General features: G+C 37.4%; 1 protein-coding gene across 43 annotated transcripts in view; it reads right to left on the bottom strand.

Moving 5' to 3' along the window:
- The window catches only part of RIMS1 (regulating synaptic membrane exocytosis 1), a 423,063-nt gene that overhangs the window by 103,544 nt on the left and 296,705 nt on the right, over positions 1 to 22,814 (bottom strand). For 19 of the 43 annotated variants that reach the window (XM_074991019.1, XM_074991025.1, XM_074991017.1 and 16 more), the window contains 2 exons: positions 17,549 to 17,578; positions 62 to 174 (listed from right to left, as the gene is read on the bottom strand). The exons of 10 other annotated variants lie outside the window; for them this stretch is intronic. In XM_074991019.1, coding sequence (XP_074847120.1) covers positions 62 to 174; positions 17,549 to 17,578 — 143 coding nt within the window. Of the gene's footprint in view, positions 1 to 61; positions 175 to 2,169; positions 2,318 to 17,548; positions 17,579 to 22,814 lie in introns of those variants that run through there. 14 more of the 43 variants (XM_074991059.1, XM_074991023.1, XM_074991018.1 and 11 more) reach the window with 2 other exon arrangements.

The raw sequence follows: 22,814 nt of genomic DNA on the forward strand, positions 1-22,814 counted from the left end.
ATAGCCATATTACACCTCCATCTTTACAGATAAGATATTGATTTAATACTACCATCTTTACCTTGGTATATTGCTCACGCTCATATTCTTGGCTAGAACCAGACCCTGTTGTCTGATTATAACGCTGTACTTTCATTTTCATCTGTCGCGTTTGCTCCTCCACTACTAAGCTTGCTGTAAAAACACATAATGGAAGCCCATTAAAAGCGATGAAAAGCTTCTAAAGAAATAAATGGTTCAGCAGTAATTTTGATCTTACTTCCATCTCAACAAAACAAAGAAATATACAAACAGTACAACAACAAGCAGGGTGTAAACACTGAACAGAAGAACGCTAATATTAATAATCAACCACTTAGTTGTCTAGACTCTTTACATGAATTTCTGAATTTCCCATATACCATCAAACTAGTGTAATAAATGGCAAAAGAGCAAAAGGAATTTAAATTGATAGGTTGAACTACAAACTTGTAAAGCTCTCTGGATGTAATTAATGTACGCTTATGTATTTCTAACCATACCTTTGTTGACTCTGAAAAAAGTTATTGTTGTGTTCTAAGTGTTAATACACTGAAAGATAATATTAAAAATTTAAATAAGAAGTTATTAATTTCTACCATTATCCTCAAACACAATAATTGCTTACTATGACTGAAACATTTATAAGGAAAAACAATTTCTCTGACTATAAAATGTATAAAAAGGATCTGCATAATTTGTGCTGACTGTGCGACTTTTTAATGTTTACAGTTTTGCACAAAATACTAAAATAATACTGAAGAATGTTTTCTTGTAGTTTTACTTTTTCCAACTGTAATATTTACTGTTTTTAAAAGTCCCTAAGAATTGTATCATTACAGAGAACATTCTCTTCTTTTCTTGAAAGTAGTTAGTACAGAGAATACTGAATATGTCTGCAAAAACACCTTCAAGAAAAGAAAGGAAGATGTGAAAGATGGTGTGTGTTCCTGCATGCGCTTGGGTGAAAGCACACATTTATTCCTTTACTTCTGCTTAGTATTTGGTGGCTGCTTGCATAAAAAGGTTCCTCCAGTCAAACGATGTAAAATAAATTAATTGTTCCATCCATTTTTCTAAAAGGGCTATATATTCTGCCATCCTTATATTACACAGCACCTAAAGCCACAAACACTCCTTCTGGAATCAGTGAGATTACTCTATATATTATCCTGATAATCATATAGTGGGCACTTTATTTAAAGTCACACTAAGAAGTCTGTTATAACCATCTGTTTTTATGTAGTCATAATTTTCTGCAAAAAATCTTGTTTCATCTCAGATCAAGTATTTTTTTTTTTTTTATTTGGAAAAATCTGAGCACAATCCTTTCTCTTGCTTTGGAGTTAACATGTCTTATAAATGGCTTTTCTGATTTCAAAAAATAATTTGGTTTTACAAAGGCATCTCTCAAACACAGCTGCATTTTACAAAGAAAATTTCAGGTGGTTAATCCCAGGACAGTGAGGGAAAGCAAAATAAAATAGAAGCACTGAGTTGTAAGTTTCTGAAAAAATGAGTTTTCCAAGTATAAAGTTCAGAATGTCAACTTTATTTAAAATTAATATACTGTAATATTTAAAAGTCTGCACTGTGAACTAACAGAAGAGCAGCATGTAAACCTGTCTCTCTCACCAACAATAAAGATATTACAGTACTTTGCCCGCCTTGTTCCTCTAGATATTGAGGCCATCGGACTTCGTGTTGCTATTTTATTGTGGAGTTCTGTACAAATCTACATTTTTGACTTTGCCAGTATAGAAATATACAGAAATCGGTATGAAGATTAGGGCCAGTTGTTCCAAACTGTGCACAACTGCCCAAACAATGATTGTACATATTCTATTGCACTTGCATATATAAATCATGGAATGTCTATATGATGGCTTGGTAAAAACAAATACAGAGGTGCACATTTCAAACATCCATGTTTATTTTTGAAAATTGGAAAACTACTTAAAAATATTGATGTTCTGCTACAAGGTATAATTTTAAATTCTAAAGGCAAAAAATGCAAACGTCAAGGTTATTGTAGTAACCTTGAATATCCACAGATTATAGAGAGCCAATCCAGCAAATAGTGGACTTGCAAAATGTAACATTGGACCCACAGAGTATTCTGGACTACTAAATATGCTGGGGAATGCGTACCTTAAGAGTAGGGGTCCAGTTTAACCATCAGATATGCAAGTACAGCTCCAATTGACTTCCATGGAAGTTGCATGGAGGTATCTGAGGGCAAAATTGAGCTCTCTACATGAAATTTTTAAAGATGGCTTCTTATTTTGTATCTGCAATAAATTGTTGGGAGAAATGAGAGGATTAAATTAGATCACTGCCATACCTATTTTGCATGTGCATTCAAGGACTGACAACTTAATCCCAGTATTTGTGCCTGGAATTGATGGTCATATAAACTAACATGAGAGCTAGCAGTGAGGATTCTGAATTGAACTAAAACGGTCACATAAATTTGGCTTCATGCTTAATTTAGGAAGATGGTAGTAAGCTTAATAATTCATAATTCTTATATTCCTAAAGAGGAAGACAACATCTATGCTACCATGATCTGTCAATAGAAGTTACTGTTGGAAGAGATCTTTTGGCAAAAGTTCTGTTGACAGATCATGTCCGCACACAAAAGCGGATTGAAAGAGCAATCCATTCGGTCGTTAGAGAGCAGCCAGATTGCCTTGTTGCTCTCTCGACAGAATGGCCAACCAGAAGCTCAGGAAACAGGGCTGTTGGTACATTAGAATAGCAGGACTCTGACCTCAGAAGCAGAAACAATTACACCACCTCAGAAGTCCCACCTAATGTTATGGGTTAAATCCTGGCCACACTGAAGTCAATGGCAAAACTCCCATTAACTTCAACAGGGCCAAGATTTCACCCTCTGTGTTCATTTGTGGAAGCCACATCTGATGACTTAGTGGGGGCTGATCCTGCTTGAAGCAGGGGACTGGACTAGATGACATCCTGAGGTTCCTTCCAGCCCTATGATTCCTTGATAGAAGTCCCACACTAAGGCTGTGGCCATACTAGCTCCTCCTTTTGGAGGGGCTATGGTAATGCGTCACTTTGGAATATGCTAATGAGGCACTACAATGAACTTGCAGTGCTTCATTAGCATAATGGCGGCCACGCATCCTTTGAAACTGCCAGTTTTGAAACACACACCACCTGTGTAGCCAGGGGCCTTTTGAAACAGCCCCGATTTCAAAAGCCCCTTCTTCCCATTTGGTTTTGGGAAGAAGGGGTTTCAAAATCAGGGGGTGCTTTCAAAAGGCCCCATGGCTACACAGGAGGTATGCATTTTGAAACTGGCAGTTTCAAAGCACGTGAGGCTGCTGTTATGCTAATAAGACACTGCATATTCATGGCAGTGCTTCATTAGCATATTCTGAAGTGCCACATTGCCATAGCCCAGTGTGGCCACAGCCTAAAGGACTGTGCAATCTATACTGCAAAAAAGGTGTGTTCTTAACTCATCTTAGCTAACTAGGGTTAAAGTGGCAACAAAGAAAAAGAAATCTGGTTTTTAACTGAAAGCATTTTACTTGACAGCAGGTTAAACTCAAGCTGCTAACCCAAGTTAAATGGCAGTTGCTGTCTTCACTGTTATTTTGATCTGAGTGTGCCAATGTGAGTTAGCTACACCTAGTTAAGAACACACCTTTTATTTGCCATTTAGACCTATTCCCAGTCCCATCAGCACCAGCTGACTCAGGCACAAAATCAATATAATAGTGTATTGGGAGAGGGGAACTGCACTAGGAAGCTTTCGTTAAGACTGGATGGTTTGCTCTCATTTACCTTCCCCAAAAGGAGGCAAATTTTGACATTTCTGGTTTTTGTATTTCACAGACAATTGTTCATAAGACTAAAATTGTCAATTACATTAATTGTTCACATATCTTCCTTATATTATATCCATTTTCAAGTTTTTTCTGTCCTTTAGAGAAACATAGCTTTATGCATGTGTTGGTCCTTTTAATTCAGGAGCCTCTGACATTTATTGGGAAGATTCAGTGTGTGTAAAGACTACAACTCCCATGATGCCTTGGGGAAAAGGGGGGAAACAGCTCTCTTCCAGGCAGCTTACAGAGAGCAGGTGGTGGGCTCCATTTTGGCACAGAGGAGCCAGATTGCTGGGGTGGATCTCTTTCCAGACCAGGAATTGCTACTGGGGAGCTAGAACCTGCTGCTGAGAGCCTTCTGGGGCTTTGTTCATTTGTTCACAGTTAATGTTAGTGTGTTAAACTCGGTTTCTTTAAATTGTTGAGTAAAGGTGTGTTCGGTCTAATTCAAGTACATGAGATGTATATTATCTATAGTTGGTATTTTTGCGTTTGATCCATGCCACAGATCATTTTTAGAATGGATTTATTTCTGGAGGTTTCCAAGGCACAATATTGAGCCAGATGGAGGCACCAACAACTCTGAATTCCTTTAGAAGTAAAGGGCTGCACCACAGGGGTTGAGAGAGAATTCCCACTGATCCAAAAACACCACCGTGATGCTCAGGGTCTCCTTTAATATCAACATCACACCCCTGGTGAGCATTGCCTGCTCCCAAGAGAGGAAACGGAGAGGGTTACTCTTATTCTTATATGTGTTTTACCTCACCCTTCTAAAAAGCACTATAATTATTTTTGGCCTGTGCATTTACTTGATGAGCACTCACATGGCCCATTTCAGCAGCTGTAGATGTCAAAGTTTGCAGATGCGTAATATGACTCAGAGATAGTCTCTTAACCAGGTGGCTTTTGGAACATTCTAAACCCTTACTCATGAAGTCAAGTAGACTACTCACAAAGGGGTTGCAGATCTATTCCTCTTATTAAAAGGGGTTCTCAGGCTCATCCAGGGAAAACTATGTGCAAGGACTCTCATTATTTGTGACATAAAGAAACATAAAGCCATTCATGTGAAAGGATTTAAAATGTCAAGCCCCTTCTTAATGTTAACATAATAAAGATGGAATGAGTCTCCACTTCCCCAAATGACCAGACATTAACAGTGCTCACTGTGTAGTTAAATGACCTCTCACCATATTACCAAGGAGTGAAGACATGCTCCCTTTGCTAAATAAGAAGACTGAATTAGTGATTCAGTCCACTGTTAAGTCCCACCAACCAGGTGGATATGACAGTACAGACAAGAGCAAGCCCAGTCAGCAAAGATTTAATACCTTTTTATACCTCTCCTCGGTCCTGCAGTTAGGTTCTCACCAAGAGCTGGCTTCTTGAAACTCTACATGCTGGGCACCGGCTGGAATTTGTGACTATATTTATTGGGATACGTTGCTCCTTCCTCCTGTATTTTCCTACCCTTCTCACCCCCACTTATCAGATCTCTAGAATGCTGTTAGGTGGAGGAAAAACCTACCAGATATCTTTACCAGCCTTGTCCACATGAGAAAAAACCTCTAACCTCAAAAGACAATCTAATCAGCTCCGAAGACAACCTGGTAACCCAGCTCTATCAACTACACCTACTAAAGGATGGGGCAGGACAGCTTTCAGTAGCAAGAATGGGTGCTCTGTGCCCAAAAACACTTCATATGCAAAGAGGGGGCATTTCTGGGGCCAATATGTGCTTCCTTCCCTCACTACCATATACCTCTGAATAGCTAATGTGTGACTACACTCCAACACCATCCCTTGCCGACATATGAACTTTACATGCATTCTGAGCAGGAAGAGAAGTAAAGGAGGCACATTATTCCATCATCCTGGACCCCAGGGAACAGCTATTGCCCTGCCAGTGGTATCCCACTACGTCAGAGAGTAAATGTAATATAAATCTTGAAGGAACCAATCTCGACTACTGCTTAGGTTGTCTTATGGAAAGATACGGATTTTTAAAAACAGGATTTTCAAAAACACCTAAGAAAGTTTAGTGTTAACTCCCTCTGAAATTCAGTGGAAGTTTGGTACCTAACTCCCTTAAGTTCTTTTGGAAAACTTAGCTTTAGGATATATGATTAATGTGTTGCACAGGTCACTAAATATGTGTCTTCTATTAAAATAAAGAAATTCTGCATTTGCATGTTTAATTATTTGACTCTCCCTAAAGTCACATGAACCATCCAAGGGCAGATTTAACCCTAAGAGTTAAGGTCACTGTGCTGCCAATGTACCCCAAAGTTTTCCTAAAGAATTTTCCCTTTTCATAATTATTGTCACTCTTTGGCTATGCCTACATTAGCATTCCTCTTTCAAAAGAGGCATGCAAATGAAGGAAATTGAAAATGCAAATGAGGCACAGACTTACATATATGGAACCTCATTTGCACATTCTTTTTTCAAAAGAAGAAAAGCAGTGTAGACGTGGCTCTTTTGAAAGTAATCCCCATCTTCGAAAGAACCCTTCTTTCCTTTATTTTTTTTTTTTTTTTTTTTTTTTTTAGGAAGAAGGGTTCTTTTGAAGATGGGGATTACTTTTGAAAGAGCCATATCTACACTGCTTCTCTTCTTTCCAACGAAGCTCTTTCAAAAGAAGAACATGCAAATGAGATGCCAGATATGTAAATCTGTGCCTCATTTGCATTTTGATTTCCTTGATTTGCATGCCTATTTTGAAAGAGGAATGCTAGTGTGAACACAGCCTTTCTATCATCTACCACTTTCAGGCCATAATTTACATACGGTTGTGCTATTCACTGAGTGGAGGTGAAGATAGATATAGATATAGACAGTTATAGTTATACAGTACTGTTAGTTCCCTAGTCTACGTATATTTTACCTGCAAATGAGTTGAAACTGTTTTAATACGACAAGCTAACAACTAAGGCTTTGGTTATACAATCAAATCCAGGTGAGTGTATATTGCATCCAGGGAGCCTCAAAGGCTGTTTCTACACATGCTCCTTCTTCTGAAAGTGGCATGCTAATAAACGGCCCCAAAAATGCTAATGAGGTATGGATGTGAATTTCTGGTGCCTCGTTAGCATACGGTCACATGATTTGGAGTCTGGAGGAAGCTCTTCTGGACTCCAAAACAGCATGTAGAGGCGTGGCCTCTGGGGGATTTCCCAGAAGGATGTCCTCCTTCTGGAAGCCCCTGTTTTCTGAAAATTTTCCTTCCAGGAGATACCCCAGGGCCAAGCCACTATATGCTGTTTTGGAGTCCGGAAGAGCTTTTTCCGGACTCCAAATCATGTGACCGTATGATAATGAGGCACTGGAAATTTACATTCATGCCTCATCAGCATTTTTCAGGTCATTTATTAGCATGTTACTTTTGCAAAAAGTGGCATGTGTAGAAACAGCCAAAAACATCAGAATAATCTAAGTGTGCTAGAGAAAGTTCAGAATTGAACACTGTCAGATGTTGGAGGCAAAACTATATACCTGGACATCTAGTCTGAGTATACAGAGTAACACAATATGGCATCATCTCAGAAGGGTAGCAATGTTAGTTTGTAGATTTACCTTCTCTAAAGTGCCACAGGACTGCTTGTTATTTGTACAATATGGTATATATCCAGGGGAAAAATAAATCATCATAATAATTTGTAATGTTTTATAAATAGCAATCTGAAAGATGAAAATATTTCTCTTGTTATGCTTAAAAACAAACTATAAAATTAAACGTACATTTTGTTTCATATTTTCATCACAAGAAATGCAATTCTCATTTATTATTTTGTGTTATTTATACAATCTTTGTATTTAATTTGCTTGTTTAAAACAGAAATCCACATTCAAAATGGGCCAGAATCTATCTCACACAAACATCTGCTCAGGACAGGAAGGAAAGAGATGGGTACACATTAGCAAACTGGTTATAGCTCTCTTATTCTCAAGACGCAGCTTCTGGAATTTCAGGCATGGAAAAAATTAGAGTAGACCAAGAATTGCTGTAACCTCAGGATATATGCCAGCCAGAGAATTTTTGGAGGAGTGCCCTCCAAATGTCAAAGTGCCTCTACAGCATAACAGAACCACATGCAATAAATTGTATGGTGATATACAGAATATGTCATGACAGATAAATTCAACAGATTTGTTTTCAACCATATTACAAAATCAGGGCAGAATTCAGCAGAAGCAATACTCCTGGGCTACGTCTACACTACTCCTTTCCTTTCGGAAGGGGCATGGTAATGAGTGAGTTGGGAAGATGCTAATGAGGTGCTACCATGAATATGCAGTGTCTTATTAGCATAAAGGTGGCTGCATGCCATTTGAAAGTGCCTCTTTTGAATCGTGTGCCACCCATGAATATGTTGACCTTTCAAAATGAACCCCAGACTTTGAAAGCCCCTTCTTCCGATCCGGTTTTAGGAAGAAGGGGCTTTGGAAGTCTAGGTGGTCCTTTCGAAAGGCCCCCATCTACATGGGCAGTGCATGATTTGAAAGCAGCACTTTCAAATCACGGGCAACCACCATTATGCTAATGAGGTGCTGTGTATGCATGCCAGTGTCTCATTAGCATCTTCCCAACTTGCTCATTACCATGCCCCTTCCGAGAGGCGGCAAGTGTAGTTGCAGCCCTGGAGTTTAGTAAAGATATGGCACAGAATCTTAGTTTACAATTAATTCAAATTGGACTAGCATAAGCAGTACAAGTTGCAAGGTGTATGAGGTTTGCAAACAAAGGGGAGTAATGATAATCAGCAGTTCCTAGGCTTGTGTCTGGATTTATCTAAATGAGATTCATACTGCAAAAATTTAAGCAAAGATTTGTTTAAAAAATGCTCCTATGTATGATAGCGTTTGCAATGCTATGTGAATACCAAGTAAACAAAGAGGATTTGGAGCTGTAAATATGAAGGTTGCATATCATTGAACAAAGAAACAGTGGAGTACATTGGTATCAAATGCTAAAGAGACTGTTTCAGAGAACATGAATACATGAAATGTGTTGAGAAATTAAAAGGAATTCAAAGAAGAGATTAACTGATTAGGTACCTAGAAATACTGACTTGTATTCTATATCCATATAACGGGGGTAAATATCAAGAAGCAAGAGTAATTGTTCAAAGTTGTACAATGGTGTAAAACTAGGAGTAATGTGTTGAAATGTAGCTGAAGAAAATTTGGGTTATGTATGGGGAATCATTTCACTTTAAAACCCACTAGACTGCTGACTAACCTCCCATGAAAAATTGTTGTCTTCCTCCAAACTGTGAGGCACTGAGACCTAAACTCACCAAAATACTAAACAATATACGGTAGATAGCAATATCACATTAGCACGGGATGGGGAAGATGCTATGTGTTTCTTTTTTAACACTAGTTTCTCATTCTTCACCTTACATTTTTTTGTGCACTTCTTTCACATATACTGCAAACACCAGTAACCAACATAGACAGACTACACTATACAGACTTTGCAGGTTTGGAATCTTGGCAACATTAAAAAACATACAAACATTTATTCCAAAGAGGACTTACAATTATTTTAGCAGTGAATTATAATAAAGACAACATCACTACATAAGATACTGCTATTTCAGAATGTGTTGAGGGGCCTTCTTCAAGTCCTTCACCAGATTCCTGGCTAAAGAATATTCCACAAATTATACACATACAATAATACTGAAATTCATCATATCATAGGTGGAGATTTAATACAAAACTAAAGTGCATGGGAAATTTTGGCCAAAAATACCAGGGAGGGATTATGAATCTTTAATATCTAAACATTCAAAGCAGATCTTGTGTTTTAGGACATTCAAAACACATTGAAAACTACACACTACTCAATTCATCTCACTTCAAAGGCAGCAGTTATTCCAGGGGGGTTTGTGTATTCCAGATTCAGTGTTGTTGAAAAATGGAACAGGTTCATTTAAAACAAAAAAGCTAAAATAATTATTTAATGTCTGGAAAAGCTGCCTTACAGTGACAGACTTGGGAAGTTCAATCTAGCTGAATGATCACAGAGTATGATCAGATGACTTGTCCATGGTCTGTGATTAACTATATATAAAGAGAAGATTTCTGATAACACAGGACTTCTTAAAAGATAATGGTATCACAAGATTCAATGGCTAGAAATTGTAGATAGATAAATTAAAGCCAGAGATTACGTGCACATTTTTAACAGTTAGGTAATTAACCATTGGAACAACTTACCAAGAAATGTGGCAGATTCTCCATCATATGATGTCTTTAAATCAAATGAAAACAGGACATCTTTCTAAAATTATGCTTTAGTTCAGCCACAAGGTATGGGCCTGATACAAGAAATCACTGGGTGAAATGAGTTGGCGTTTGTTATTCAGCAGCTCACACCAACTAATCACAAAAAAATTTATGAATCCACGAGTAATGCTCATACAATTTCCTATTCAAATTGTTGAAGGAAGGTATATTAAAAAATAAAACAGAGTCAATCAGTAGGCTATTACCAAAGGGTCATTTAGATCATTTAAAAAGTTGTTCTACGAACTTAAGAATGTGGGACATTATAAGTGAGTGCATCCCAGATACGGAACTGAGAGAATATACACCAATTCACTATTTATCGGACTTCAAAAGAAATAATCAGCAATTTACTATTTTAATTTTGCATGACATTTTGCTTCTTTTGACTTCTTCAATCAGCGAACTCATATAACTAGAAGGTAATGAAGGTGTTCATGAGAAAAAAAATCAGTTTCAATTTTGTGTTCCGAGCTGTGTGAATAATTCACAAAGGCTACATCTACACTATAGTGATCTTTCATAAGGAGTTCTTCCAGAAGATCTATTCCAAAAAAACAAAACAAAAAACTTGTTTTGAAAGAGTATGTCCACACAGAAAAAAAAGCAGAGTGAAAGATAGATCTGCTCTTTTGATAGAGAACATCCACGCAGCCCCTGCTCTTTCGAAAGAATAGGTCAGGAATTGAAAAATCTGGTGCCATGAGGACTGCTCTTTTGAAGAAAAGAGCCTGTGGAGCATCTACACATGCCTTTTTTTTTCCCCTGAAAGAAGCTTTAGAACGGAGGTGCTCTTCCTGATCCAGGAGCAGAAGATGGCTTCCCAAAGAAGAACCGCATTCTTTTGATTTTGATAGAAAGAGTACATTTTGTGTGTCAATGCTCTGCATGTTATTTCAAAAAGGGCCTGATTTTCCAAAAGAACTTGCCAGTGTAGATGCAGCCATATACTTTAATTTAAGTGTTATGAAATTTATTGAATGAAGTATTCAGTTACTATTTTACTACCCTACTTACTCAGGCTCATTTTTTCTTAATGGTTTTCGTTTTACATCTAAAAAGGTAACTTATTTTGGATGAAGTCAGGCCTATGGATTCTTCTATTTCTTGTACACATTGTATTGCCTTCTATACATTTTCAGACTGGATGATAATAACCTTGATAAGAATTTTGGACTCAGATGATTCACACCATTATCTTGAATTCAAATTTAGCTATTACAAGGAGGAGAGACCCAATGAAATTACAGAGTTTATATACATTTACTCTTTCTGTTCTAATCATCATTAGGACCAATAGGATAGGACTAAGAATCTTACGTACTTAAATCATCAGAGAGGGAGGGAACTGAGCTGTGTATATCAAACACTTAATGGATGACCAAATGAAAAGCATATTCTGACTCCAAATTTAAATATTAAGATTATTTATTTGTATTCAGTTAGAACCCAAAATGCATGGAATCATCCACCTGCACATAAGAAGGAAGTCTCTGTCCCAATGTACAGGTACACTTTCAATATCTTATGCGTTAGCACTGTTTTAAGTATGAGAAGGGTGTTAGTCTGTATCCATAAAAACAACGAGAAGTCCTGTGGCACCTTATAGACTAACTAACTAGACCGATATATCTGTTAGTCTACAAGGGGCCACAGGACTTCACTATGTTTTATGCTTCTTTACATAAATGTCATGAGTCATTAAAGCAATTCAGGAACTCTAGCACTGCTGAGTGTACATAATAAGCATGAACAAATTTACTACTCACATCAGTACTCAAAGACTGGCCTAATTTGAAACCATCTGAAGATCAGGATAAGATACTCTGTGAGCACATTAGGTTAGCTCTCACTTAATGTGACCCAGATATCAGTCCATGTCACAGGGAGTGGAATCAAAATGGCAGATCTACTTTACAAACTTTGGGCCCAATCCCACTCCTGTTCTGCTGCTGTAGTCAAAAGGACCTCATGTCTACACAGCTGGGGATTCTGGCATCAAGCCAGTTCCTATGTTGGCTCCCTAGCTGCATGTACAGTTATTTTTGAATAGAGGGTACAGATGCTCAGTGAAAAGCTGCCCCCCAAATAAGCCACCCTAGCACTCTCAGGGAGCTATAGACCTTATCTGGCATTGATTTTATCCTTTAAACGTTAGAGTAATGTACTTCAGAAGTTAAGACCTGTTTTCAAAAGTAACAGTCACTTAGGAGACTAAGAGTAACCGAAAGTCATTTTTACTTTTTACCAAAATGGTAAAGCTTTTAATTTGTTCAAAGACAAATATGTTGTCTGTATCTTTGAGGATCATAAACCAATACAGACTGTTGTGGGGGGGAGCAGACTGGCTAGGGTGTAAGGAAAAGAAATAAAAGTTATAGAGACCTGTCACTGTAGCTGTACACAGCACTGTAACAGAACTAAGAAATTCAATAACCAAAATATTGTTAAATTCTCCCAACCATAAAATATTCCAAAAGATTTATCTATGGAATTTAGGAACAACTGGTTGTTGAAATATATGTCAACTGATTATAAAATAGTTATTCTTATTGTTATCAGTAATCAAATGAATTTCTTTTTCGGAGGAAAGCTTGTTGTGCTGTAATTTAAAATTCACTTCTGTGAATAAGGGGATGCATTTTCTGTAATAGATTTGTATGGTTTTTAGACTCTCACCTTTTGGTTGGACAGGACATTCTTGATACAATAAAATGAGGGATTATCTTTTTATCCTTGATTATCTTTTTCTGATTTGTCCTCCTTGCTTACTGCTTTTGGTTCTCTTTGCCTTAAATATTGAGTCTGTTCTGGTCTGGCTATGGTCTGAAGAAGTGGGTCTGTCCCACGAAAGCTCACCCAATAAACTATTTTGCTAGTCTTTAAAGTGCTACTTGGCTGCTTTTTGTTTTGATAGTGCACAGCTTCCTTTCTGTTACTATTAAAAGGAGGGAGTTTCTTTTTAACTGGTTGAAAATCTTCTCATTGGCCACTAGATGTCTCATTTTTCCCTCTCAAATATATATTCTTACATTTACATGAAAGGAAGAGAAGCAGCACTTTTCCATAAGCCATTGTGATCATGGAACTTTTTGCTGATAATGCAAGACTACTCGAGCATGAATCACTGTTGCCAACTGTTGTAAATTTTTTTGTGTTTGTTTTTACAAGTGCTGCACTTTTATAACAGTAATATTATCTCCTTTAGATCTTGTGAGAAGCTCCTCATAGCTCTGGATTTCTGACTGGCCTGTAAATGATGTACATTTCTGGCCATAGGGAAGCCTGTATCACAGACACTAGATTCCAGGCCTGGCAGAAAAAGAAAGTGTTCAGTCATCTGGGGAATCTTTCCTCCCATGTTTGTGTGATCTGTGCAGAGGATTGTGTGAGTAGCAGACCTTGGGCAGATGAGGAAGCTGAAGTTGTATTCCAAGAGAAGCAGAGGCAGCTCCCATCTGCCATCTCTTACACTCAAGCTACGACTACACTAGAGTGATCTGTCAACGCAAGTTTTTATCGGAAGGCATCTTTTGACAAAACTGTCAACAGATCGTAGTCAGACTGCCAAATGGATCGAAAGAGTGATCTGCTAGTCCACTCCCTTGACACAATGGCCAACCAGAAGCACAGCAGACAGGACTGCCCAGTGTCCTGGAAGCCATGTCTGTCAACAGAGGGCCCCATGATACATCCAGACTGGCTTTCTGTCAACAGAATCCGTCGACAGAGGCATTCTGCCTCATGGGGAAGCAGCAGAACACCATTAACAGAAGTGCCACTTTCTGTCGATTTACTGTTGACAGAATGCCTTGGTAATGTGGACACTCTATGGGTTTTGTTGACAAACCCTCAGGGTTGTGTTATGGGAAGGGGGAATGAAGAGACTCTCCAGTGGGTAGGAGTTCATTGTTTATCCATTGTTGGTGGGCTCATGTGTGGAGGAGAGCTGGTAAAGAGCATTGTGTGTGTGAGGGGTGGGGTTGACTTAGAAGGAGTTGATCCAGTAACCAGGGGAACAGCAGGAGCAGAATTGGGAACTGAACCTACAGTGAAAGTGGGACAGTGCATAAAGAGGGGGAGTGAGACAGGATGCAACATCCACTGAAGATATGAGATTCTGAAGGGGAGATAAAAACAGTGCCAGAGATGAAGGGAATATTTTGAAGTGAGAACTCAAGAACTTACTGGGTCAGACCAAAGGTCTTCTGGCAAACAGAGGCTAGGGATAGCATCTCATCTATCAGTAGAAACAAAAGGAAAAAGGTCCTCTGGTTGTTTTTTGTGCCTCTTAGGTTACATTTTTTGATATACATACACAGATTTTGGATGATGCCTCACGTCTCAAAAGTGAGTAAACAGCCTAAAATGTGAGTCTTTAAAAAAAAAAAAGATACCCTCATGATTTTAAATTTAATCTTGCCTCAGGATTAACAATACTGAAACAACAGCCGTCTACTAACATATAAACCTTGATGTAACCTCTGTCTGCACTGAGGGACATTAGAGATACTGTTTGAGATAATTTAATAACTTGTTCCTGAAAATCAAAGAACTTATACAAATGCTAAATATAGATTTGAGGCATCAGTCAGTCATCATTTCTTCTACCAAGTGCTTCTAACACAATCTGCCACAAGAGAATTTAATAACTGAACAGCATGATGGTACATTTGCATGAATCAGTCCATTGACTTAAGCTATAAACCAAAAGGCACTTTAGCATGAGTGTAATCCTACTGAAGTCACACTGGCTGCATCTACACTAGCAAGGTCTTTCAAAAGAATTTTCAAAAGAAGGGGGCTCTTTCGAAAGATTTCATGGAGTGCCTACACATAAAAAGCATTCTTTCAAAAGTAAATTGAAAGAATGCAGCGTTCCTTTTGAAAGTGCTCTTACTTTCCCATTTCAGGAAGAATGCCCCCTTTCAAAAGCTTCTTTTGAAACAAAACGTGTATCTGCTCCACAGGTCCTCTTTTTTTCTAAAGAGCACTCCTCATGGGGCCTGATTTTTTGATCCCTGGCCCATTCTTTAAAAGAGCAGGGGAGCTGTGTGGACGTTCTCTTTCAAAAGAGGAAACCACTCTTTTGATTTCCTTTCTTGTGTGTGGATGCGCTCTTGAAGAGATCTTCCAGAAGGACTTCTTTCGAAAGTTCTCTATAGTGTAGACATAGCCATTGCGTTCTGTTTTTGAAAGACTTCAGTATGAGTATTTCCATGATTTAAGTGAAATATGTTTCAATACTGTGTTGAATCTGGGCCTTCTTCTTCTTCTTTATAGCGCTTTCAACCTCCTATTGAATTTTCTCCTTTCTTATCATACTTCTTTAGCCTTCTCCCATATCTCCCATGTGACATTTGTCAGTTCTCTTTCCTTCTTGCCTTCTATCTTAAGTGAAAAAAATCATGGATGACAGTGTGAAGTCAATGTAACTTACTGGTGTGAGTTAGCCAATCTTTACATCACCTCCAGAATAGGGAGACTGCTTGCAGCCAACCCAAACCATCTTCCTCCCTGAGCTTGTCTCTATATTTATCCCTATTTTGCCTATGAGAACAGGGGGTTTCACATGATGAGAGTTGTAGCTGCTTTCTATAGTGGCTACTAGCTCCACCATTCAGTACTTGGAAGGATTGTGTAGCTTAAAGTTGGACCACAATTACAACTATATGAAAAATAATTTCTATGAAAACAAAGGTTATAGAAATGTTCAGGATACAATTGTTTTTAAATGGCATCTTTTCCCCTACAGTTCTGGAACCCATACAGTGCAGCACTGAGACCTAGAAAACAGAATTTAATATAAAAACACTAAAATATTCATGGACAACAAAAATCTAAGTTGAGTGAAATATAAACATGGGAGACAAAAAAAACAACCACAAATGGGATTTTTTTTAAAAGTCTCACTTCTAATCATTTAAGGTGTCCTTAGTAACAGATAAGAAAATATCCTTGTTTGCAAGGTATAATTTTTAACAACGCATTCCCTCTAACACAGTCTTATTTTCATATCATGCTGAAAATATGCCCCTGGCCATAGGAATAGATGCTGGAATTCTTACCAGATAAAATCCCCACTGAAAATTATGGGAACTTTTCCTGGATAAGCACTGCATGATTGAGCCATATACTGTATGTTCATATACAGTATGTTCAGTGAAAACCACAGGCAAAGTGGAGTGATTGCTGCTCTTATGGCAGCTTCTCAGTTGAATATATACCATGAAAAGTCTTAACATTTGCTGCACGGCATTGTGTCTTGAACCACTAGTACATGAGGGCCAGGAACTTTGGAGACAGAATTCAGATTAAGATCTAAACTTCCTCAAAGCAGGTGATATATGATGTTCTGGTTGAAAGACAAGATCCAATCTGATTAGATCTGTGATGACTCGACCACAGTCTATGATGCTTGGATTTAGATCAGAATTTTCCAGTCTTGGATCAATTGAATCTGATGATCTAATTTGGGTTTATCTTTACTATTAATGCTTCTGTACTGTAATGTTCTAGTGTCAGAGTTCAATATGATTCATCTGAATTCTTTGTCTCCCCAGGCAGACTTCATCTTCAACCATCTCTTCTTCCAGATTTTCTCTGTCCATACAGTCCTGACCAAGGGAGGTACAAAATACTATTCCTCTTCCCCTTCATGGAATAAGCCAGAGGAATCAGAACTGATAATGGTGTGTCCATGGGAGGCCAAAGACATGTGGGGTGTCTCTGTGCCTCTGCCTTTCATCTGGTCCTGATAGTTTCCTGACAGCATAGATCCTTCATAGGAGGTCTCTAACCATGGACTACCCTTACAGTGGTTATCCTCATGCCAAAAGTGTATAACACAACCCCAAACTATCTTATCCTTTCTGCAGACTCTCACTGGAGCTGTTGGAGGGAGAGTGTTTATCATCTTTTTGACCACCCCAGTCCTCAAGCACTCCCCCTGTGCTGACTCCTCACCTATGGAGCATCCTCCAGGAGGTGCCACGAAAATGTTACTTTGTGTCGCTCCATGCCACCATGTGAATAATGGAAGCTATACACTGGACCAGTGTGCAGATAAGGCCACTGCATGAACTTTTTACCCAATGTAGCACATACTTTACCACACACCGTACCAGGGGTACTCAGATTCGATACACTGTGCACCATTTTAACTGGAAATTTGAGATCACACGTCAGATAATTATCCAGCTGTGAAAAGGGATAAATCAGATAACAGCTTGATAATTTGAGATGGTATCTTTTTAGCTGACTTTCATTGATGACTGAATGCAATGTATTAACATGGAAAATAACGGGGAAGGAAAGGAGGATAAAATTCACAGTTGTCAAGTTTTTGTAAAATGTACATGAATATTTACCTTTTGAGGAAGAATTATATTTCTCTTGTTCTTCAATGAATAAAATGCATGGAATGATGGAAACAAAAGAAAGAAATCAGCAAATTTAAAGTTAGACAACTAAATGTATTGCAATTGACAATGGCACATACAATAGACTGTATCAGAGCACACATAAAAGTAATGTGCAAAATCAGGATGATAAACTATGACAAATTATAATGCTGAACAGTTATCTAAAAATATGAGTAACAATGAGGTTACTGATTGTCAGATTGTGGAGTCCTTGTTTCCCCTGCTGAATGCAGCAGTGTCGAACCCAACTGTTCATAATACGAGTCAGGCCCTCCCAAAATGGAGACATTTTTAATTAACAAGTTTTGGGATTAATTTATCATCTGACTTGTGATAACATCCAGAGAGTTGGCAACACTGTACTGCTCATGCACAAGTGTAGTCTACATTGAGTCAAAGGGTGAACTCATGGGAGTGAGTGTCCCTCAGTCTGAGTAATGCTTCCACAATCTGGCTTCAAATATGCAACACCAGCTAACAATTTTAAATGAAACTAGGGAAATGAAGACAAAACTAAAACAATGCTAAAGGGCTGGAATTGAAAACTGAAATTATATCCTCTTTTATTTGCCTCTTAGATTCATAACAATGAACAGGAGTTCGCTGACAGCGTCCAATCCTGCAGCCTTTACTCAAGCAAAACCCCCATTACATATAATGGCATTGCAGAAACTGGTATTCTGTGTTCTCTAACTCTAAGGTAGACAGTTGCAACTCAGTTTTATCATTTAGCAATACTGTGATTCTTTGATATGAAATTCTATCATAGTTCGTCCACAGATAATATTGAAAATAAATAGTATATGTCCCCTCTCCATGCAAAGAAGATTTATAAAGGTCTATGTATAAATTTTTTCCATCTAGTTTGTATAAATTGTACCCATACCACACAAACACAGGTATCAAAAAGACTTCAAAAATAGGAGACCCCCTCAGTTAGATAGACTTATTGTTTAAGAGTTAACTTGAAAATATATACAATACAGTTGAATTTTTAAGTATTGCATACCATCTTCTGTAAGAAAATGCATTCATATTTCCTTAGGTACATTCCTCCAATTTTCTTCTGACACATAAAATAGTTTTTGCTCATGCAGTATAATAAGAACTATTTTGATTTTAAAGGAAGCTTTCAAGAGACCATTTTTGTAACTAATCACTTGCTGAATAAAAAGCTGCTTCAATAAATACTCATATAGTTGTCCTATCTGAATCTAAATTTACATATACAGTTTAGATTTCTGTTAGTGCAGAGTCCTTTCCTGCAATATGTATTCAGGCACTATTTTCATTTTCTCTGATAGGAGATTTTGCTAAGGGCTACTGGCTCAGGCACAGGTATTTATGCAAATGTAAATTTCTACAACTTAACATGTCAATAATGTTAAAACAATGAAGAAATAAGAAATAAAACTGAAACCAATGAAGGTTCTGAATATCACACTGCATCATTATAAGAACTATGCAATGTGAAACATTTTGTTAGCCAAAGGAAAAATCATTTTGTTAAAGAGTCAAATGATAGGAGAGGACAGTGATCTGATGTATCTAAAGGGATTCTTGAAAAGTAGTTTTCATAAGAAATACAATCATACATGTGTCTCATTGGTTCAGAAATTTGAATAAGGTATAACAATCCTTTTCTTAGCCACATGCCTCTCAGTTATTTATTTTTCAAAATACAATCTACTTCAACAAAAGATGGCCTGGGAGTGGGGGGCAAAACTGCCATGGAACACCAGTCTGTTCCAATTTCCTTCAATAATAAAAGTGAATAGTTATGAAACAACAGTGGATGGACTCAACCTGAAAACCTTACTCAGGTCAGACTCCAATTAAATCAGTTCTTATTATTATACAGAAAGGACTGAGTGAAGACTGTGGACAAAGACTCTAACAATAAAATCTATGAAACTGCACCAAAACTTGTGATACACCATTAGAAAAATTCATAGTTAATGCAGAAACTTCATTCTTGACTTGCCACTTACATATCATGTATTATAATACCAGAGTGATTTAAGTCTTTTAGAATCACACAGCACAATGTGACAAACTAAGAACACATATTCTTTGCGAGAGCTTAGAATTTTATTAATTTAACTACTGAGTAAAAATCTACATGTTATTTTTATGTCCTTTTTAATATTGCCAATTAAAACAAGGAAAAAAATATATATTTCAAAATATTACAAGTCTGAATAATGACCACTTCATGGTAGCTTATTTCCAAATACTTACAAAGGCTGAGAAATGTGAATTATGTAAAGACACCTGTAGAGCCTAGTTTTCCCTTGCAGACCTCTCAGGTCCTGATCCTACAATGAGATCCACATCACAGGAGTCTAAAAATTTTTGCCATGATACCACTGGCATAGTTGCATACCGAGGTCCATATTTACATTTCAGTCCACTTGACTCAAACATTATCCTGACTTTCACTCAAATTTCTGTTGCTTGAGAGAAGCTCTAAGCTCAGAGTCTGAGTGCTAAAATTTTTTACATATTTCAATGGGCTAAAAATAGCATTGTATGTCTTATAGTTCTTCTAAATAAACAAGCTGATAATTATTTTTTAAAACACACAAAGGCACTGACCCCCTTTAGAACTACAAGCCCCCTAAAGTTCTCTACAAATTATATAGCTTGGAGTTTTAGGGACAAAAAGATATCTTACACTGGAATTTCCTCTTACCTGCAAAATTAGGATCTGGGATCTCCACTGTTCCTGACTGATCTGCCTCTATGATGCAATGGGATCATTACCATCCTTTACTCTGAGTTTTCTTTCCTATGGTTTTCTATATAGTATTTCTAATGTTATGGACACTTCTAAACTGACAAACTTACTCAAAAGTTGGCTTTCCGCCAGCTCCAAGTTAAAGCCGATTCCAGGAGTATTAGCTTATCAGTCATTGTCTGATACAGGCAATAAACCAGAACTACTTTTTTCAGTTCTTATTTAACAATCACGAAAACTGAATTTCTGAGATAATGCATGAATCCTGTAAAAGATGCATTAGAATAAATGTCATAATTTATTACAGAATAAACAGCTCCAAAATAACATTATTCATCAAGACAAAAAGTAAAACTGCTTGTGACTTCTCACTCCAACACCCACTCTCCTCTGCCACAGCAAGATCTTTACACAATTCTCAAATTGTTTTAATGAAAGCTCTTACGTCATCTATGGAAAATCATACTGAATGATATCACTCGTGGTTGATACACATCCCTATAACCTTTCTACAATTATTTTTGTCCACAAAACAGATTTAGCTGTAAAAAAATTTGTATTCACCCCCTCTTAATTCAGGAGAATTAACATGACCTACCATATATTCATAATATTTTAGTATATGTATACCCTTCCAATGCAGGATGTCAGTATTCACCAACACTACACACCTTTATTTACAACTGAAGGAAATGCAAAGAATACTGAACCCAAAAATGCAACTCCCCATAACATTAACAGATCCTGCCATCTGGCACATTCATGTAACCTGGCTGTGAACTGAAATCATTTAGGACCTATCCAATACCAATTAAAATTAATAGAAAATTTTCCACTGACTTCAATAAATTTTGGATAATACCCTGAATCACTGACATTAGGATGGGAGTTGGACAGTTGTACCAGATGGCAGAACGCGATTCACTGAATCAGAGCAAATATTTTGTTTCATAGCCTACATTTCACTGAGTTGCACATCAGAAAAATGTATAGTAATCATGTCTGTATTCTATCCAACACTTAAGCAGCAACACTTTTTATGTTTGCTTGTACAAAGGTACCTGCACACCCAACCACAATAGCTTAAACAGAGGGAAAGAATGGAAAAAAGTATCTTCAATGAAATGGCAAAACTATCATTCAAAAGGAAAAAAAAAATCCATATGTAAAGGAACGAGTCTTTCCTTCAGCCTCAGGCCACATTTTCAGTTCACTGACATGAAGTATAGAACATATAGCCCTAGAGTAATAACAAGGCTTTTTTTTAACCCTTGTATATTTATGACGCAAGAGAATATATCGCCAAGGTATTCACAGCTTGAAATATCAGTTCTTCACTTCATTTGGGCTCACAATATCGTCTGAACATATGCTAATTTTTGCTTCAGTTTTGATTGCAGTTATATAGTTAAGAAAAAAGGAAACAAACAATCTCCCTCCTTTCAGTCTCACAGCTCATACAAGATTCTGTGTTCATCTAAAATTTACATCTTAAATGATATAGTGATAAGTGAATATCCACAAGAGAAAAATACTTATACTCAAAACAAAAGTGACAGACGAGATATAATCTTTTCATGTCCTGTGTCAAATATACAGGAATCACATAAGAATATGACACTTAGCATGTATGAAATCAGACCATAATTTCATTCCTACATAGCTCTCAACTCAGAGATACACCAGGCAAGGAAAAAAAAAAAAAGCCACAGAGGTAATTTGCCAGTTTGCCACAAGCTTACAACCGAGAGAGTCCTCTAGCTCTTAACGTAACTAGAAAAACTGAATGTAAAATATATAAAATTCAGAGTTAGTCAAATTCATCAGTTAAATTCAGTAAAGTACAGTGAATATTCATGATAAATAAACATAGTAAACAGGAAAACATTTTCATGTGCAAGTGAGCATGCCTGCTATACTTTCAGGATGGCTCACACCCATAAAGCTCATGTAACCAGTCAACTAATGCATTATTATGCAAGGAAGCGTATGGTACATCTAGCATGGAAAAGAAGCCTAAGCAAACTACACGGTCTGTTTTGGGAGGTTTCTGTCCATACTTCTGGAAACACAGGAAGTACAAACATTAGAAGCTCTCACATGCACTAGTTTTCACTTGGTAGAAAGATCTGCAAAAATTAGTCATATTAGTTTCGAGTTGTCTGCTATAATCAATGCACTGACACTTGCTTGAAAAACAGAGAAAACTAAGTTTACACATAGTTCCAAAGATCAAACTAAACTATATTTCACGGCCAATTTGTTGTCATATAGTAACCAACTCTTGAGATGCAGTATATGTTGATGGGACAGGAAATACCAAACAAGTGTTAATATCAGTATGTTTGGGTACAGTACCCTCTCGCAGCAACCTAGCTCAACTTTGCACTCTTCAATAAGGAAACGTTCTCTTTGCTTAACCAATTGTTTCCCTAAACATGCACCAGTTCACGACCCATGCTTTCGCATTTT

The sequence above is a fragment of the Carettochelys insculpta genome, chromosome 3 (assembly GCF_033958435.1).
Source record: "Carettochelys insculpta isolate YL-2023 chromosome 3, ASM3395843v1, whole genome shotgun sequence".
Taxonomy (NCBI): Eukaryota; Metazoa; Chordata; order Testudines; family Carettochelyidae; genus Carettochelys; species Carettochelys insculpta.